We start from the raw sequence: 21488 nt of genomic DNA on the forward strand, positions 1-21488 counted from the left end.
AATACTTTCGCATTATTTAGACTAAATTAGTAGACTGTTTAAAATTAGTCACTATTGTTGGTCAACTATCTTTTTTCCCATATAACTAAATAAACATATGTTTCCTATGGTTTTTTGTTTTTAAAAACACTCGTATACATACATTTGGTCTTTGGAACCTAATTTCGGAAATAAGTTTATTGAAATGTCAGAATGCAAAGTTGGGAGGTAAAAATGATAAAATTACATGTAAAATTGCGCAGATATGATATCACTTAGGATAAAGGGATATTAAAAAGAATTTTCCAACCTGGAATATATGATTTTCAGCTCGGCTGACAAGGTGCTTTTTAATTATTATCTCTAGTACCACACACAATTCTTCACAGGTAATCCCATCATTATCACTCTGCCAGTTGACATAAGTATGCGTCTATAATTAACAGGTGCGAAGTCTAATTAATTAATCGCCCCGTCTTATCACCCAGTTTCCCTATAAGCCAAAAAGTGTTATTATTTATCCTACATACATACCTTCGGCTCTGACACCATTCTCAGGTACACGGGAAGAGGACGTCGTGGAAGCGGCTTTTTGGCACACATTATAAATTTATCCAATTTATATTTATATACAAGTCAAATTTGTTGAGATTTTGCGAATTCTGCACGTTGCGTACACACTTTTGCCTGTGTTCGATGGTGTGATGTACTCCGTGGAAGGGTGTACAATTGCTGCGGTGGTGATGAGAACCCCAGTTAACTATGCGCAAACTCCACGAAAAAGCTGCGTTGGGGTGATGATGGGACTAAAGTAAGAAATTTCCACTTCACATCCAGTTGGATGCTGCTCGCGCTTTTGTCGAGGTGTTTTCGTGGAAATCTCCGCTAGATTTTTCACTCGTAAAATTACTTGTGTATCGTGAGAAAATTTGATTTTCCAACACCATTATTGACTATATTTGATCCCCAATACTTTCAGTGATCCTGTCCCCTCACAATTATTGAAAAGAAATTGCTTCACTGCGGTTCAAGGAAAGTTTAGTAAATTTATGGACATTGTGAGTGACAGTGCTGATTAAGTGTGTGTCAATGATTCAAGTGTGAATTATCATCTCAAAGTGCTGAATCACAGGGGCATTTTTCTATCCATTCAATTTTGCCAGACTGCACTTAAAAGGGTATGTTGTATATTTAGTCATGTAATAAATTATTTTGCGGGATTTTTTACGGGCAATTCAATAATTTTTTCCTACAAAAATAGAATTATTGAAGATTATTCGTAACATTCAATAACAGTGCATAAAATATTCCACTAGTAATGCTCTCACCACAATAACGACGTAGAATATTGCATAATAAGCTGACATTTTTCAAAGTTGTTGTGTAATTGCCCAGATTGATGTAATTTTCCTACAAGTATAGTGATGTAGCCGACGGAAATTTTGGGAATGTATCGAATGTGTAGAAATTGATTCCGATAAGATACACAGTACAAATGGAAGAGTAACATAAGTATGCTGGTTTTTAAATGCTATAAAGATTATAAAGACTCAGTCTCGAAAGCAAAATATTCCTAACTAAACCTTGAAGTTGGCTATAATTTACATTGGAATGAAATTTGGAATAATTTATATTAAATTAATTTCAATTTTCATTCCTTTAACATTATTATCCGTTTTCTATTGAGTACTTAGGTGAACAGTTTAAATTATTCTTTTTTTTACTTTGTGAAATAAGTATAGATAAAGACCATCCCATAATGTAAGTCTTTTTTTCTATCAACTTCAAAAATGTATGGTAATTGTATAATGGCAAAATCAAAATGGGAATTTGTATTCAATCTATATAAAAAATAGCAATCAGCAAATAAAAATTGCAAGCACAAGTCTTGGTGATATCTCTGTTTTTCTACTTTTCTGTGTCACAAATTCTGTCTTTTATTTTTGGAAACCAATTAATTCAAACTATCTTCTTTTAAGTGTATCTAATTTTGCTCTCTTATGAATTCTCAGTACCCGACAAAGCATATTCGGAATTATAAGTAAAAGATTGGATTGAAATTATAGGGAGTTTTTGTCTTTATAAAATTACATATAACATATTCTATACATATATATAAATTTTCCTTGCTGTTGAAATAATTTAAAACCCACCCTAATTATACGCATGGTGTGAAGCTCTCAACAATATCGACAAGATACTGTGCTTTGGGTTTCGGTGGGTGTTACTTGGGATTTCCACACTGAAGCTGCTAAGTGTGACCGAAGAGGATTATCCATCTCATGTGAATTTAATACCACAAAATTCTCCGGTGAGTCGAAATTTGAAAATAAGACTCTCTTCTTGTCGTTTTGCAGAACATAATGTGATCAATTAATTAAAGTTGGGGTAATTATACCTTACTATTTGCATGTGGGCGACACCCCATTCTCTTTGTCGCCCACTTCCATATTCGGGAAGGGCACAGAATTCATCATGCGGCAACGGTAAACCATTTGGGAATGTTTGGGTATTAGATACTTTTGGCGCACGTTTCGGGACGACAAAGTCCGGGGTGGGTGTTATCAAACTTTCAAATTCCCCAATTTAACTTAATAAGCTTGGAATTGAATGGAAAACAATTTTTTATCCTTGTGAAATTTCATATTCATGTCTCGTGGCAAAGTCACTTAATTTTTTGTCACGTTTTAGCATCACAATTTCTGTGACATTGTTTATTTATTGTAAAAATAATCTTTATGGTGTGCCATTTAAATATTGCAACATTAGGCATGAAAAAATTTCTTAGAGAAAAGTTCCAAAACATAACCATTTTAGTCCACGACTCAACGTTTCAGCAATTAATAAGGCAAAAGTTTTAGTATACATACGCCAAAATTCCGGAAATTTGCTATTTACAAATGTGAGGCGCCTTTTTCAAGTCAACTTCAAATATTCAGTGTGGCAAGGTCATTAGTTAGGAAAAAAAAAGATTTATACAAATATAACATGATTGAATAAGGAGGCGGCTCAAGGAGAACCCATAAAAACAACCTTCATTAAATTTTATACCACCCCATTTGCCTTTGATGATGACAACATTAAACCATCCAATGGATTCCACCTTGTCTCAAACCATTACTACCAGTTCAACTTCATCAGCACACACTTCATTTCCTCCTACCGGTTCGGAAATGATTTTCGCGTCCTTTTTTTGCCAGCAAATATTTCAGAGACAACGGCAGAAAAAATTGTCGTGAAACTTTGTCAATAAAAGGCTTGAAAGTTTCTGGTCGTTCCTCGCAACGCCGATGGGGAATTAATAATAAATTCGCAAAAAGTGGAATTCAGTCAAGAGCTCAGAGGAGAAGTATTTGGAATGAGGCAAACTTTGAGCAATTCTCAAAATGTGGAGCACACTTTATCACTGGATATTGAGTATCGCGGGTGGACCTATTATTATATTAATGCGAAGCATGAAACAAAAATCACAATGAACTGTTTTTATATTAAAACAAATAGTTTTGATAATTGCGATTAAATTATCACATTATATATGTATGTTATTGAAAATGCAATTGGATCCAATGTCATGCGGAATTTTTATACTCAAACAAATTATTTTGGCAAGTGTAATGATTACAATTGAGATAATATGTGCTGTTAAAAGAATTTCAGAAGCTTCTCAACCTACATTTAGACAGTATCTGTTCAAAGTGACGAGTAGTAGCAACTTTAAAAATGCAATAGAAAAGTTTCAACAATTAACACTTCGAAGATGCTTCTCGGATACTGATTGTTCTCACCGACTAAAGTGTTCATTTTAATTTGAAAGTTTCCATTAGAAAATACTCCTTGTTTTCTTCTATCATTTTCCCTTTATACTAGAGACCGATGGAAGTGAGAATTTTGAATTACTTCCAGAGATTTCTGCAAGCATTTGGACATTGGTGTTTTTCCGGGTTTAATTTCTTCTCGTGTTCTTTCAGTGTCATTTTATTTCAAGTGAAAAGAAGAGAAAGTTTTTGTGCTCGCTTCTCCACTTCAATCCACCTATTCTCATATCACATTTTAACACTTTTCATTATTTTTCCAGGAACTTGGAAAATTTTCAAATATAGTTATGTGTTACTTAATTCAATTTCCTTCAGAAAAGATTCAATTGAGATTTAAGAATGATAATGACTTTTTAATAATGTTTTTTTACGCGATTTATTATATATTCATTATAGTAAGTGCAAAAAAGTCGTTTAATTTTGGGTAAATGTTACGAAAAACTATATATTGTAATATTTCTCAAAATAAGTCCATAAAATTTTTAGTTTCCTAATTGGAACAACATAAAGTAAAGTTAAATTTATTGAAAGGAGTGGGTTTAGACAATTTAGATTTTTTGGGGTGGAATTAATGGTTGGTAGAGTCACCCTTTTCCGTTAAATGATGGTTTATCTGATATAAAAAAGTTATAATCTGGCGAAGCTGGAGAATTACACGGATGAGGGATAACAATTCACCGTGATTTGAATTAAAACAGCCCACAGAAAGTGACTGTCCCACATTTTTTCTCACCAAATGAGGGCCCATTAAGTGGAAAACCGACGAGAAAATTGTGTTTTTCAACGACTTAAAATATATAGAGATTAAATTCTTTTATCTCAGATTTTTCCTAAGCCACCCATCTTTGCTTGACCATCCATGCTTCTATAGAGACCGTCACCATCTATGTCTCGCCTTGCGTATTGCTCGGAAATAATGGAGTACTTGCTTTGGGATGTAATTTGCGTGGCGGGGAAAAGGGCAACACGTGACGTGAAGATGAAAGACACAATTTTTCAATTTTATTAGCTATATAATGTAATATAGAGTGGTGGATGAAAATCTGTACTTCTATTAAGAGAAGAAGAAGGGGTGGTAGAAAATTGTTCTTTTCCTTCGCAACACTTCCAGTTAAAATGTGATAACATTAAACACTTCACTCCATTTCGAACATGTTTTTGCTGGTCTTTGGCATTTGCATGCAGTCATCTGCAAACGAATCACCGCATTGTTTCCTCCATTATCTCTGTGAAGCAGCAGTGCTTCTTTTGCCTTACGTTTAAGAGCATTTCGACGTCGTCAGTGTCATACTATGAACGTGAAATGAGTTTGTGGTTCAGTGCCGTCTTCCCCAAAGCTCATCTTCAAAGCTGGATTGCCATTCTTGGCGACTGTCGCAAGAGCGAATCGAAGAAAGTGACATAACGATTCTATGTGAAAATTCATTTCTTTCTTCTTACCACACCATGTTTAGCACAGACGACTCTCACTCAGCAGATGAGAATGGTGTGAACGTGGCGCGAGGAACATTTTATTTGTAGTCTTTATGTGACTGTAACGATTTTAGTTTCTGAGAAATCTCATACCACAAAAATATCATATAATATTGGGCAAGTGAGAATTATTTTATTTCCAGCAACTAAAATATGTACATAACAGCATCTCTCATATTGAATTCTATGTACGGATAGAATTAGAAGAATAAATAGAGGATGTTACGTAGAAATATCTATGGCTTGAGAAAGTTCACTGTTTGGTTATAGAGTCATCGGTGACCCGTGATATAAAGACAGAGTGATTTCGGTCCTCGTGAAAAATTTCAAAACATATTCCAATTTTCATTGATCAACAAAATTACGTATGTAGAATACTTCCATTTCACTCATGTAGTGTTATATAAGGATGTAAATTTGTGGTACATTACAAACATCATGATGTTTATGAGTACAAGCAAGGGAATTGACCCCTCAGTGTCCTATTAGGGATGGGAGTAGAAAAGTTTATGTGGGACAGGAGACTCAGATAATTTGAGTTGTCTGTCCTGTACTTGTCCAATGTGAAAAGTCACACTCTGAGGGCGAATTATCATTGGCCCTTGAGGTATTCTCACCTCATATTTACCTTTCGAATGGAGTTTGTTTAGCAATAGCTGTCAAAAGTCTCCTGAATATTTGTTATGTTTATTTGTGCTCATCTCCACCCTCATTGCCACATGATTACCAAACATTATATCCTTAACTCTTTATTTTTCGACTTTCATGAATTATTAGAATTTTTTGCATACGCAGATACGTATCTATCATATAGAGATGAAAATTTAGTGTCTCTTTTGCATCTGCTATTCGCCGTGATAAATTGTGAAGTCAAGTATACGGAACTTGCTAATGACAGTCAGATTATGGGTGGTGAAATAAGAAATAAATTTAGGAAATTCCTTGTTAAACGATGAACTCCAGCTGAGACAACGTTTCTTTTAACACGGAATATCTCGCTTTCACTGGCACAATAATTCTTGTCAATGCCACATTGAGCAACGATATCGTAAAATGGTCTTCAATTGAGGAAAGTTTCCCAAATTACTTTCCACTCTGCACAATTCAGAAACGAGATAAGCCCATTTTGCTGTGAAGTGAAGATGTGACAAAAGCCAGCTTTAAAAGTCATCAACAGGCACCCAATTCTGAATTGAAACCGCCCCCAAAGTGTCTGTTTATTGTGTGAATTTATTGATTTCCAATATGAATGACGCTGCTGGGAAAAATTCATGGAATTATCATTTTAATGGGTTTGCTTTCATCCAACCGATATATATTCCATTTTTGATCCCACAGAAGATATTGGAGTATTTCTGCATGTACGGAATTTCACTATTGGATCCATTGTGAAAATTCTATTTTTCACACAGTCTTTCTTGGCATTACAGGATGTAAAATATATTATATGTACATAGGAAGAAATCTTTAAATACTTTTATTTTACACAGTTTTGGTTGCTAGCAACCATTTTTTGGAATTGAATTTTACTTGTACATTATTTCGTATTTTCTTTTATAGTACCTAATCACAATTAAAGTCATATATACAAATTTAGACATACGTATATGAGTTTTATTATCATATGAAAAAAGTTGAATTACATTAAGAGGGAAAATCAATCAATGAAACACAGATTGCGAATGATTTTTTTTTTAAAAAGATATTAATTTTTTCCTTTTTCATTGAAATTATAAAAAAATTAAATGCAATGGGTTCCTAAATATAAAAAAAAGAAACTTTGAACTATTTGTACGATATTCAATGTTCAGAATAAAACACATTTCGCTTGAAGGTGAGACCTAATGTGAGAAGTAAGCTTCCGTATAAGTTTTCACCGTATAACTCCAGAAGATGTTAAGCATGTAATCGCTCATGTTCAAGCAACTCCTTCACTGTGGAAGTCACTCCAACTGTGGTGGTAACCGGATGGTCGTTAGATTGGCGGAAGGGGGTTCCAGTCGCGTTTTATCAAGTGATATATGTATAGTTACATTATGGGCTACAACAGGCAGAGAGTGAAACGTGAATAATTGAAATGGGGTTTAGATGTTCATTTGCTCCTCCACTTTTCGTGTGACACACTATGAAAGATTAAACATTTCAATGGGATACATATATTCGTCACGGCGTTTGTGATTTGGGTTCAAGTAGAATCAATTAGATGATTATTTGAAGGATTTCCTAAACTTAGCTACGCATAATCATTACATATAAATTATACTAGGTGATTCTGACATGGAATTCGGACATGTCAAATATAGTATAAAACCTAGATATTACAATACTTACGCATAAATGATATAAAAGCTCGAGTTTTTGAAAGGAGTTTATAAATTTCAAGTTAGCGAGTGTGACTTTCCGATCCTATAAAATTTGTGAAATATTGTAAGAGAAAATTGAATTTGAGCCTCGCATCGGTGAATGTTAGCGGCGTGATTCTATAAAAATGGAAATAGAAAGCAATTCAACTCATCAATTTATTCGTATGCAGAGAGTAGAGCATTCAAGCGATCCGATAACGCCAACCCAGAAAGAAAACAATCTCTCGTGTAAGCGATGTAGTGGCTTTAGGATTTATCTATCTTATATGTGCTGTCTATTGAAACTATGTATAGAAAGATATGTTGATATTTTATGTAACACAATCTTTTATATGCGTATTTTCTAGTTAACTCTCATTCCTCTATTCATCCGGGCTTTCCCCCCCTGTGCTATGATGCTGTATTATATGATGTAGTACATGGTAAATCTTGAATGGATTGCTTCATCTTTTTAGCAGTTTAGCCTCTCTTTAAGTAGATTATCCACATCTTCACCGCACATAGTGTGATTTATGTATGATAATTCTATTTAATAAATATATGACTTTCTTCTTGCTTACAGTTTCAAACTTTAATAACATTAAGAATTTTTGGTTTAAATTAGGTGCAAGTTTTCTGGGGATGAATAATTCTGCTTTTGATATATACGCACATTTCAGCGAATTTCATTTTTGGTTTTTATATATGAATAATGCAGATACGAGAATTCCATTCAGTTTCGAATGAATGGCGCCAAATCCATTCCGTTCCGATCAATTTCACCGAAATAAGGTCACGTTCGTTTCGGAATGAGTAACAAGCCATCATTTCAATTTTGGGATTGGATTTTAAAGACTTCCAATTCATTACTTTGAAACCCTTTTAAATGAGCGTATTATCAAAATCTCGGGTATTACAATTAAATTAAAATCTTTTTAGTAGTTTATATAACAATTCTAATGATAATATTGGCATTGCGAGCAAGAAGGGACAGAGTAAGTCAACGGAAATTAGATCAATTCTTTAATCTTCAGCATTTAATTATAACTGCTAGGTTGGGCAAACGTGATGTGGAGTCTATCAGACGGAAATGGAGAAAATTTTTAGCTATTGGTACTTATCATTTGTGATAAAATTTTGATTTTCTTCTTCGTGTTTTCTGTATATTCCTTTTAAGTGGATGAAGTGGATTCATACAAAGATAAAATATAGAGAGTAAAAAAATCTTATTTTGAGAAGATATGAATAATATTACAGCATATTAGATATATGTATTATAGATACTGTGAATATATCAAAGAAAAAATACAATAATATAACTCCAAAATGAAGAGAAACCCCTATGCACTAGTCTGTACAGGGTGAAATAAATGTTGTATTATTATTAATCTACGTACAAAACAAAATTATTTATTATTAGTCATATTGAATATATTTGTTCACATTTCTTTTTTGGTTTGGGAATATGAAAAAGTTCCGCAGTAACAATGTGAAAAAATATTATGTGTACGAGTAACTATTTATATTTACGATTTAGTGAGTGTAGTTACTTCCTGTGATTTGGAAATGTGTGTGCGAATCGGAAAGCATAAATTTTGTAAAAGTGGGAAGATCTGATTTAAAGGTCAGATGGAGAAAAAGTCGAAATCTCGTTGGATTAAAACACATGATGTTTCTCCAAAAGTTCGTGCTGATGCTTTATTCGGGAACAATCTATTGATTCCGCACGAATGCCGAGGAGATTGTAGCTAATGTACAATTGGCAAGGAAGGCACCTTTTGCAGCCCGGAACTAGGGTAGAGAGAGATTGAGTTCCAGCCCCAGGGGTCCCACAGACACACTTTCCTTGCCATACTAGGTTGGGGGAGACACACATAAATTGTGCAAAACTTTGTGGGTGAAAACGATTTTGGGGCTTAACATGGAGGGGCCCGATTCGTGTCTGTTTCACACACGAAATCCATAAAATTTGCAATATTTGTATTTCTCAGTCGTTTTCCCATTTTTCCACTGTCTCGCTAAGGCAGCAATGTATTTCGGTAAAAGACTCGGTAACCCCATTAAGGAGGAATCTACGATGCTACCGGATTTCGATTAAGTCAATTTTGAAGAGATTTTCACGCATGCCACTCTGATTTTTCAACGTTGCGTATTGTAAATTCAGATTAGGAACATTATCAATAAACTCTCATTTCATTCGTTTCTCCTCGATTTTCCTATAACAAATTTTCGGGTCAGTTTTGCATACTGCTTCCTTATATTAAGACTTAATACATACCTATCAATAAAACGAAATTCAATTGAAATTGAATTTGTGTCAATTGCGATTTAATTTTGAAACAATTCAGTTGACAAAATTGGGTTACAAGTATTTAATGCAATATCATGTATGTAAATCCGGAACCCGACGGCCATGTGTTTTCTATTTTTGAATAAATTTCATGCCCTGCGACGACCATGCTTAAGTATGTTTTCTCTATAAAAAACTGCTGAGAGAAATTTGTGCCATTGATGTAATAGCTAAAGTATCTAAAGAAAAGATTTAATGATATATATATATAATATATATATATAATATATATATATTATATATATTATATATATATATATATATATGAAAAGTTTAAATTATATTTTTTGCCACTTTATTTCCAAATCGATATTCTATAGCGAAAAACAATCCAATTTTTTATAACTCGTCGCAAAATTTAAAAATTCTTGGGTAAAATTGATAAAAGTATGGAGGCATCTTAAAATATGTTGATCAATACGTAATAACGATTCATTGTTTTTTAAATTGTATTATCCAGGCAGGTTGATTTAATGAAAATAATAACTTTCTACCCAGAGTGTTCGTTGCCTTTAGTATCGGTATTCTGAGTCTTCTTCGTTGAACGAAAAAACAGCGAGGGGGGAAATGTATAAACTTAGGCCTTTCTTTGGTCTGCTGGTGGGAAGTAACGATAAACCTTATAAACCATTATAGAAACTTTCTGTTCTCATCTGGCAAATGTGGCTCACGAAATTTCATTAGGTACTGCTAATAGTTCTCCCTGAATTACGCCTAATTGCTCGATTTTCATTTAATTCAATCAAATATTAATGTATTGTTGAAGTTCGTCGGTTTAAGAAACATAAATAATTTTATACGGTAGAGGATGTTGTCTTTTGTCACTTAAGTTTCATTGATATTTACGTAATGCTATCGAAAATATTGAGTATTTAACTAACTGTGGTGATTGATTGGAAGATTATACACGTTCGTTGTGACCCAGAATTGAAATCTGTTTTGTCATTCTGTTGAATTTTGTGTTTGCATCAATAATTTGGCATAAATTACATGTTCAATCCACATTTCCTGAACAGAAATGAATAATTGAGTTGTATTGTTTCAAATAATGCACCAGATATTAATGCTAAATTAGCGTGAATATCATTTGAAATACAAAATTTGTGCTAATAAAGTAGTATTTCAATACAGTAACAATGGAAAAGTCTATGGTGTTCAGTATAAATAGAGACTCAGAAAATGCATCGAAGAATTTTAATTGCGTTTGTTTTTAACGCAGAACATAGAAATAGAAGTAGCCACTTTAGAAACACCAAAAAAGTAACTTTTGAGAAATCTTATGTTCTTTGTATTGTGATAGCAATTTTCACTATCACACGTCAATTAAATGCGGAAACTTTTTCATGTTCTAATATTTGGGTCAAGATTACCTATAGGTTACCGCTAAGTCACCAAAGCACACAAAATCATTCAAAATATTTTTGGCGAAGTATAGCCAAGAGTATAGCTGTCAGATTAAGACATCCTCTTTTTTATACCTTTGTTAATTTCACGGAATTAACATAAGATTCTTTCTTTGGAGCAGAATCAGAATATTATTTTCTAGAAAATAACAATACAAATAAATGATTTTCATACCTTTCTTCTTAAGATTACCATGTTTCAAAATTCTGAAAAATGAAGGTCATTTAGACGTTTAATCTTTAATTAAGAAAGGGTATTTTTTGCACAGTCCTTTAAAGATATAAGAAAAAAATTGGAAACAAAAGTGGCAAAACAGCCAGGATTTGAATAGAAAATAAGAAGGAAAATTGTCAATGTGTCTTGTGAGAATTATATTAAAAAAGTTGTGGACGAATAGAAAGTTTAAATTCAATAAAGTTAACGTTTGAGACATTTTCTGTATGAGTGAGCTTGTATTTTTTTTGTATCTATTCGTTCACAGGTTACAATGTGTGCTTGAATATACCACTCGATTTTGGCAACAATCTGTCTTGACTTTTTCAATACATTTACTTTCAAATTTACATGTACATACGGTTTTAAAAAGTCGATTTGTTTACAAAGCCCTAAGACGAAAGTTGAAGATGTTAAGTGTTGCTAAGAAAAGTTTTTTTTATGATAATGGGAGAAAATTACATTTTAATAATATTCTTTCATATCCCACCACAGCAAAGAATTCTAGATATTGAGACCAAGAGATAGAGTTGCGCGAGAGTATGAAATTTAATTAAAATTCTTCCTTGGCATACATACGGTAAGGACCAACTTTATATTATGTGTAATTAGCTTTTGGAAACACATGCTGAAAATTTCTTACTCGGCAATCGATAATTAAACGTTAATTATAGAATGAAAATCCAATTATAATCCTCTTTAGTGGTTCTGTTTAGAACAACCACTGACAAGCTCAGAAATGTTGTCACAAAATTTTAGTAAAAGCTTCTGTCAAATTTTCTTTTTTTCAATATGGAGGTAACTACAAAATATTGCATATTTGATTACAAAAAACATAGGAAAAATATAAAAGTTTGTAAACGGCTCAGAAATCACTGGTAAAAAAATAAAACAACTTTCATTTCAACTTGCAAAGTATAGCATAAATTGATTAAACTTATTTGTCAGATTGGATACAAATTATATTCTTATAAAAATTAAATTCACTGCCATGATACGAAAGGAGTTTAATGGAATTCTTTCCATGTATGGTCAGTAAATATCACTCATCCTGTTGAATTTCCCGGTTAAACAATTGCTCACTTGAAAAATTGTAGAGTATGATAGAATGTAAAAAAATAACCATCAAAATATAATCTGCATTTTCAACTGAATACCCAGGAAGTTTGCATGATTCCTTCGCACCGATTTGACTTCCAAATCAGCGAATTGTGTATGTGAATCTCTTATTTCTCAGCACAACGTACTTACCATTTTGGTGGAAACTCCATTCACCCCATTGCCGGATTTAAAATGTTTTCTGGTCTTTGAATTGTATATCATCTCAGCTCATGTGACTTCTGCAAAAAAGCGAGGACAGAAAAATTTATGTAATATTGAAAGATCTCAATTGGAAAAGAAAAGAATGTTAAATCATCTTAACAAGAAACATTGTATTGTAGTAAAACGCAAAAAAACCAAGCAAAGAACTCTAAAAAGACAAGAAAATCCTTACGTAAAATTGTCGGTTTAGAAAGTACTCTTATCGTCAATGTTACAAAATTTTTTGATAAATTCTGACCTATATATAGTAATATTTGCCATGCGGTATAAATTTATGCATATATTTTGTTATTGGAAACCAATTTAATGTAATTTAATATTTAATAAAATGTTGGCTTTAATTTTGAGAAGCGTAATGAAATTCACGAGAAGAAAAGTGTGAATATATGACGTGAAATGCTTCAGGCCAAACTGTCATTAGCAAGTATTTTACACTTTGCTTCCTCCAACTTCAAGCTCTTATACATATGAAGTAGCTTTTAGATCTGTAAAGAAATATTTAGTATCTGATGTATTTCATCCGGTTTTAATTGAACAAAGGTATTTATAGCATGGAAAATGTGAAGATTTTCAATCTCAATTGCTCTCAATGCACTATCCCTTTTCTCTGTGGTAGGAGCTGAAATACATGAGATGCTTTGGGTGACACAATGTTTACCCAAACAGAGATTAGTTGGATGCGCTGAAGCTCAGGTGAAACCATAAAGTTCGTAGATATATCACTATGTGTTTGTATTGATGAAATCAAATGCCTCTGTAAGGGGTTTTAGAAAATTTTCAAACTGGTACTCTTGGTGAATTCCAGAAGAACTAGTGGGTGTTTAAAGGAGAAGTTCATCTAAATAAAAATAGGCTGTTGGTGTCAAAGAGTGGAGAGAAAGAAATATTTATATGAGAATTTGGTCTGTAATAGTCAAAATACGTAATAGACCAACTTGAATAATAGTTTTTTGTCACCTGTCTGTAAACCCTGGCAGTGAATACATACTTCAAGATATAAAAGCTAAATATATGCGGTTTCTAGGGATAAAACAATAAAACACATCTGATCCCAGTTTTGTTCCTTTCATAGGAAAGTGTCTGAAAGGAATCGGATTTCTCGCTATGTCGCTTCGGGTGAATAAAAATGTTTCTCGGCTTGTTGTACTTGCTATCGATTAGATCAATTTTTATGATTTATCTCTTCACAACGAGTGAGCACACAAACTCAATTTATCATCATTCTTTATGCATGGATATATGAGTGTATTGTAGGAGCTTGAGAGACACACTCACGATTCCACTCCTTATAAAAATTAATCATATCGTAGTCAACAGTCCTCTGGCATAAGGTGTGATCTTCGGCAAAATGTATAGTACCTATTCACTAACTGGTGTGAAAGCTCACCTGGTTGGCAATAAATGCGAATTAGAATCCTTGTTGTGATACACTCTGTGTGGCGAGCAATGGCTCGCTTAGTCAATAATGGGAAAACCACAGTGTTAGAACACCGTGAGATGTCGTCTGTCTTCCAAGTGACAATTAGTGATCCCAATAACGCCAATCAACTTTCGGACTCTACTTGTCCGTCGACATGTCCTTCACCAAATACATATTTCCAAATTTCATCCAATGCAAATATCTGATGCACACACTATATGAATAGTGTATGCAGGTTGTGTGTTGTATAATATACATACATATATATAGATAATTTTGAATAGCAAGAAAAGACTCAAAGGAATAATACTGTTCTCATTACAGTCGGAAGTTGTGAATTGAGAGGCGGAATGATTCATGACATGACATCGTATTGAATTAAATCCTCATTTACGAACACTGGCATTTCGAGCTTTCATGTGTTCAAGAATAAATGAGGCGTGATAAAGTCACATCTCGGTAAAGTGCTTAAATTCAGAAGAAATGGCTGCTTGGCGCTTCTTTTATTGTTCATGGGCAACGTTACAAATCAACTCAGAGATTTATTGTCATTCCTCAATGTGAAATGATGTGGTCTGGGATATGAATTGTCTGCGTAGAGTCAAGATTTGTGTGGTGAAATGGCGAGAAAAGGAATCATAAAATTGTCACGCTCAGCCTCAAATTGAAAGGCAGGAGAGAAGATATTATGAGAATCAAGAAGCTTTAAAGCTTCTCCTTCCACGTTTCTTTTCTAAAGTTCACGTCACATGATTTAATATAACTTGTATTTATTCCACTGTTGACGGTGTGCAACAGCGAAAAGCTTTGCCATGGCATTTGTAAAGTGCAACGAGCGTGGATGAAGTTAATGTGTATTTTTTTTATGTCATATTCATCCATTGTATCACAAACTCCGTTCTTGTGTTGAAAAAAGAAAAATACTTCACGGGATGACTTGAAGCCGCAAAAAGCGCATTTTTGGCGTGAATTCGCTCTCCTTGTAGCCACGGGTGTTGTGTGCGAGGCTTCACCAAAAGTTGGACCTAAAATTAAATTTCATTGCATCTACAAAGAACCACAATGAAGGCTCCCCAGTGGTGTTATTAAAAATCGACCAACACCACATGACAATACACAAAAAGTTTGTGAAATTCCATGGTATTCCAAGTATTAAAATAATATAATTTAATATTAAAAGTACTGAAATTAAAATGTCACTGATTTTTTGTCTTAACACGTATAGGGAAATATATATCAGAAAAGAGATAAATAATAAAAGTAGTATTATTATTATTATTATTATTAATTATTTAGCACAACAATTGTTATTTAGGTCCTATTAGACTAAATTATTTAATTTCACTATACTTAAATTATTCAAACATTGCAGATGGGAACTTAAAAAACATATAATGTCGGTTTGCATGTCGAATATGGTTATAATTTCCGAATATATAAATAAATATTTTTCCAAATATGACAGACAATTCATATTATGGTGTTTCGCGTTCTCATCATTTCGTATAAAGACAAGAACTGTGTGAAAATATTCATACTCATCCTTTTTATTGGGCTTGTGTAATTAATTAAACAATTCTTAAATAGCCCCAGGTGTAAAGCTATTTTACCTTATTTCACCAGAGATCATTAATTTGCCTTATTTGCTATTCTCTCTTTTCAGGTCGTAAAATGCACATCTAATATTTATGAATGAGGCTGAAACATCAAAGGTACACCGCTGATTTGACGCCTCGTGAAACCAACGTAAAGGGATTCGAGTTACTGAAGGACACATAACTTGCTACGAAAGATTACAAAATAAGCATAAGTGAGTGGAGAATTCTTTTATAAAAAAAGAGTGCCGTGAAATAACAATATGTGTTGCCTCGGGTGAATGTCCTGCAAATGTTATGCAAAAAATGTGTGTAGTGTCAATGAAGTATACCAAGAATATGTAGTGCGAATTGATGTGGTCATTTGCACTTCATGTGACCCTGAAGAAGTTGTGATGAGACGACGAGAAAATTTTGATCACCGACAAATATGCGCTGTCGCCCTTGCGACATTCGCACTCATAGTTTCCACTTGTGGTAAGTTCTGAATTATTCACACTATTTTGTTACGAACATTTCAGTATTTCTCACTCAGCCTATGTGCTATTCTAAGATACTTAGGAGTAGCTTTTAGTGCTCAGAGTGGCATTTGCATACCTATATATTCATAGCAATTACGTCAATTTATGCGATAACGACACAAGCTCATCATGTTTATAAATTTTATGCTGTAGTCTGTGTCTGAAGTTACTTAATGCAATACAGCTTCCTGTATCTCTCAGTCATTCAAAGTCTATGAAGAACAATAACCCCGGCAAAGAGTTAACAAGAATTTCATATACATACATACATATTGCGTACATCATATTAGCCATATTTTGTTATAAATGTAGAGAGATAGTCTATATTTGCCCTTAAAGTAAATCTCAACTTCTCTCATTGAGTACTTAAATAATTTGTATAATTCTACAACTTGAATATAAATACTCAAATCAATCCTTCATTTGCCTCATCTTACTTATCCTGTAAGATAAGTGACCATTAAAAGAGAGATTCATATTACTGAAAATCGATTTCTTCATATCGTATAATATGTATTTAACTTCAATTTGTATCAATTTTCAAGTCATTAATTCAAGTTAAAAAAAAAATTTGTCAAGCTCTAAATAGCACACCACATTCGACTCTATGAGATGCCTCTTACGAAATTGATTTAGCGCGACTTGTGTTCAGCGTGTTAGGGTCCGACTTCTAAACACGCATCGTATGACAAATGGCCTATGTGAAGAGTCAAGAAACGTGCACAAGTTGCTTCTTAAATTTTTACATAGGGTGAAAGAATATTACTGGGGTAAGGAAGCATGAAAAAGCCTAAAGAGAGTGTGTGCTCAAAGCTCTCTAACGTATAACTTTGGCATAAAGGGTGCGGCTTTTCACTATTTTTTTGTAAATAAATTCATTTTACACCAAGTTTTATTCTTTAAACATTTATAGTGATTTCTCTAATTTCGTTAATTCAAAATTTCCAGGCACGTAAACGTTGCAACCGTCTATATTGATTTTGTAGTCTGCAATATTTTCATCGCATCTAAAATTCCCAACAGCCAAGGGTGTAATATCAATATCAAAAATCTTTTTCACATTCGAGAGCTTTTAAAGCTCTCCCTCATGCTTTATTTGGTGCCCTATTGCTTTGAGAATGTGCATAAAAATTTACACAACGCTCCATTTACTTCACCCTTCTCATAACCATTTGCTGAGGGTAAACTCTGAAAGAATATCACTATTGATTTTTGCAAAATCTTGCGATTTTAGACTTTTTGTGCTACTTTTGTTGAACATTCCCGTAAGATGTGTTGTCATGTCGAGGAGAAATATCAAATGTGAGTGATGGAATAGGGTTAGCTGGGATGGGTACTGAGCAGAGTGCATATTCTTTTCATGTAAATGGGTCGAGCAACGTTTTTGCCTTGACTTATACTAAGGGTAAGAAAACCTTCTAACCGAAGATTGATTTACTATTTTGTATTATTTTGTCTTAGATTTAAACTTCAGTGTAATATATAGAATTTACTCTTCTTCCATGTGTGGTGATCTGTTTCGAAGGATTTTTATTAGTGTCTTTGGCGAGCAAAAAGCATTGTTCTATGGGTTATATGATGCTTTTTATGGACCCACCCAAATTGTGTGTAAACTTTTTATCTTTCGTCATGGACGAGGGTGCAAAAAGCACGAAATCAACACGACAACACTCAACCGCATCAATTAACTACATGCCGAGGGATGGTTTATTGTGTTCTGTGTGGGTGAGTTTAGGGAGGGGAAAAACTATGTATGTCAGTGGGGACTGAGTATAGAATTGAGTGAGGTGGTGACGAAATCTGCTTTTATGATACTTTTCATACACACACACATATATATATATATATATATACACATATATATGCAAGATGAAAATTCCAAATTACGACAATCTTGATTTCTTGCCCGCCATGGAAGACAATGTTTCTTATGTGTATAGAAGAGTCAGCCACAATAAAATGGTTAAAGTTGTTAGAAAGTTGCTACATATTCTATTTTCTCAAGACCCTTCCTCAGTTATTTGGTATTCTTGTTCAGAAGAATAATAAATGCTTCAATGGGGAAAGTTTTCGTCTAACACAGAGCTTTACAAAGTGTTGACAATCTTGTTTACATTGCAGTTGAAACCGAAGATGGATTGCATCGACATTTAGGTATTTCATGGTATTCCAAAATTGCTTGCGGAATTTTTAACTCTTATTTATCGATCCGTCAAATAACTATAACCTCAAGTTTTAAAAATATAATTTAAATCTTGTGCTCTTTGCAAAGTTCAAGTGGAATTGTAAAAGGATTTGTAGAACAAAATCGTATTGCCAATATTGCGTTTAGAAGTAATTTTGAAGGAAATCTTTTACACTATATGTGAAAATTCAATTTGCGGCATCCGGAATATGATATGTAGCATATTTTCATGAGAAATTTTTATTTTAGAAACTTCTTCGTAATCTATGTACATTAATAGGTACAAAAATAATAGAAACTAGATTATTGGTAAACCGCAGTCCTAATTAATATGATTGCGAAAAATATGTTTAAGACACTCAGGGTTATTGTAATAGCTTCAGTTTGCATTCATATAATAGTACATAAAAGTAGAATTATAAACTTAATCTTTTTATTATCTATGTGGAGAATCACAGGTATTTTTTAAAAAAACACTGTTCAGAATATCAAGAACCAAAGAGAAGTTTTCAACAGTTTAAAAACCTTGCTAAAAGGTTACAAAAGTACAAATTGTTGCTGAAGGGCATGATTTTCCGTGGAAATACTTGCACATGAACTGAAGGAGAAATGTCTTGAATGTTTTACCAGGAATGCCTTACCGGCTTGTATTGTTACTGAATGGAATAAAAAGGATCTCCAGTATGAGGTTTTCTCTCTCATTTTTAAATCCTGATAATGGTTTCCACCCTGAGAAAATTCACGACTCTTGTTTTATTATACAAATGGAAAGTTAGAGAATGTCTTTCCGGTGAATTTGTTTTGTTCTTTTCTCCTTAGTATTTCCACTCGCGTGCCCTCCCTATTAAATGTCCATAGAGAAAGGTAAAACGACGAGGTGTAGTATGAGGTGAAAGAACAAATGGTAAAATGAAGGCAGTGTAGAACATTTAGCTGATTAGTTCTGTGTTTGGGGAAATTTTGTGCTATTACAACTCTTGGTGTGTTTTGCAGAGTAAATTGAGTTATGTATATGAGAAGAAAAAAAAATTTTATATGATAGTACATAGAAAACTTTTGCAGTCTTTGCTCGAAAATTGCTGCATAAGGATATTGAAGCATTTCCCTTCTTATTGATTTTTTGCCATATTTCCTGAAAAGATATTTCTTGGCATGAAAATTTCCATACGCCAGTGGAATTAGAGGTGGAAAAGGGACAAAATGAAACCATGAAAATCTATCAGCACTTTTTTTTCCTATGGCTAAAAAGAAGTAATATTAGGAACTTCTTCCTAAAGCCTTTGCAGGAAAACGTGAAGTTTCTATTTGCTCTTAACTGAACCTTTCGGATAGCATGGACGAAGGATGGGAAAAGAGGATTTTTGGGGGAGTGTTCTTGTTATGGTTCATGGAAGATGCTGAAATAATTGGTGGATAATACATAGAAATTGTCAGGTCGTCTTCGCACCCTCAGAGATATGTGACGAGGAAATAAGTTTTCTGGAAGAAATTTTCGCCATTGATCAAAGTTTAAGAGCAAATCGAAAAAGTAATAACTAGTTTATTGGGATGCCCAAAACTTTTCATATAGCACAAATTTTTTCACTACGTCTTAAAAGTGTCTCAAATTGGCTATCATGAAATACCATTAGGATCTCTATTTAAGCCTTTGTCTATGTTCAGCATGAAAATTTATAACACCCATACTGTCTTTGCCACCCTCCGGAGTCTCTCAGTGTTTTACCCTATCATTCTCCTGAATCTTCCTTTCGTGATATCTTCGAAAGCTCTCTCGTGGATCCTCTCTAGAGGTGGCATGTAATGTGTCGTGTAGAATACATTCTTCTCCACTCACAAGTTTTTGGCCACCATCAACATCAATGCACAGCACGTTTTCAGTCATAAATTGTGAATGCTTTATTCGGCACAGATGATGACACGGAGGAAAAGACATTTTTCCTCAGCGCGAAACATGAGCAGACGACATCATATCCATTCTTCATTTTTCCCACCCGCCAGCAATGGTTATATTTCAATAGAGCAATGCGTGCCAAATTTGTAATCGCACTCTTGTCGCATATTGTCCGTTTTATGTCTTGTCTTGCCAATTGGAGGTCAAGGTTCTCTATATTCCCCTTTTGGGGAAATAGTGCCAAGTCGTAGATACGAGGAATAGGGAAACTCATGCCCTAATTATGTGATTTCAGTGATAACACTTCTTGGCTGAGATCCATCTTATGACGGTAACATATTCAAGGATGATTTCAGTATTATTCACGAGCAGGAACGCAAGTTGAACGAAGCACCAGAACCGTTTATAAAATGAATGAAAAAATTGATATTCAAATAAACTCTAAATTGAATGAAATAAATTTATTTTTATCCGTGTTTTATACAAAACATAGTAAATCAATTCGCATATCAACATACATTTTTTACACATACACACACATGCAAATATATATAATATATATATATATATATATAATATATATTATTATATATATATATATATATATATATATATAAAGCTTTTTCTTATCCAATGCGGTCACTATTTCTCATAATGAATCGAGATGTTTTCTTTTCCATTTCTGTCTCATTCTTGTCATTCCTGGTCACAGGCGTCTCCCTGCGTTGTCCCTTTTAGTCGATTTTCCACATTCTTGTGACGACAATCCTGGGGTGATTGGGTGCTGCGAAAGAAATTAAAAAGCCAAGCGGGTGTTTATGGGTAGAAATAAAAATTTTATCTCGTCAATGGTTTCCATTTCCACCGTAGTATGTCGTGAAGGAGCAAGTGAAGAAGAGTCATCAATTTTTATTATATGTTGTTGGACGGTCTTCGGGGGAATTTTCGGCATGGATGGAACCAGGAGAATGCCTTTC

General features: G+C 33.6%; 1 protein-coding gene across 2 annotated transcripts in view; it reads left to right on the top strand.

Annotated features, from left to right (window-relative positions):
* The first annotated feature begins 834 nt into the window (after window positions 1-834).
* Window positions 835-21488, top strand: part of LOC132265067 (uncharacterized) — a 30636-nt gene continuing 9982 nt past the window's right edge. For both annotated transcript variants that reach the window (XM_059765519.1, XM_059765529.1), the window contains exons 1-2: window positions 835-1157; window positions 15983-16391. In XM_059765519.1, the coding sequence (XP_059621502.1) occupies window positions 16196-16391 (196 nt within the window). In that variant the 5' untranslated portion in view covers window positions 835-1157; window positions 15983-16195. The remainder of the gene's footprint in view (window positions 1158-15982; window positions 16392-21488) is intronic.

Source organism: Phlebotomus argentipes, unplaced genomic scaffold (assembly GCF_947086385.1).
Source record: "Phlebotomus argentipes unplaced genomic scaffold, Phlebotomus argentipes genome assembly contig_6, whole genome shotgun sequence".
Lineage (NCBI taxonomy): Eukaryota > Metazoa > Arthropoda > Insecta > Diptera > Psychodidae > Phlebotomus > Phlebotomus argentipes.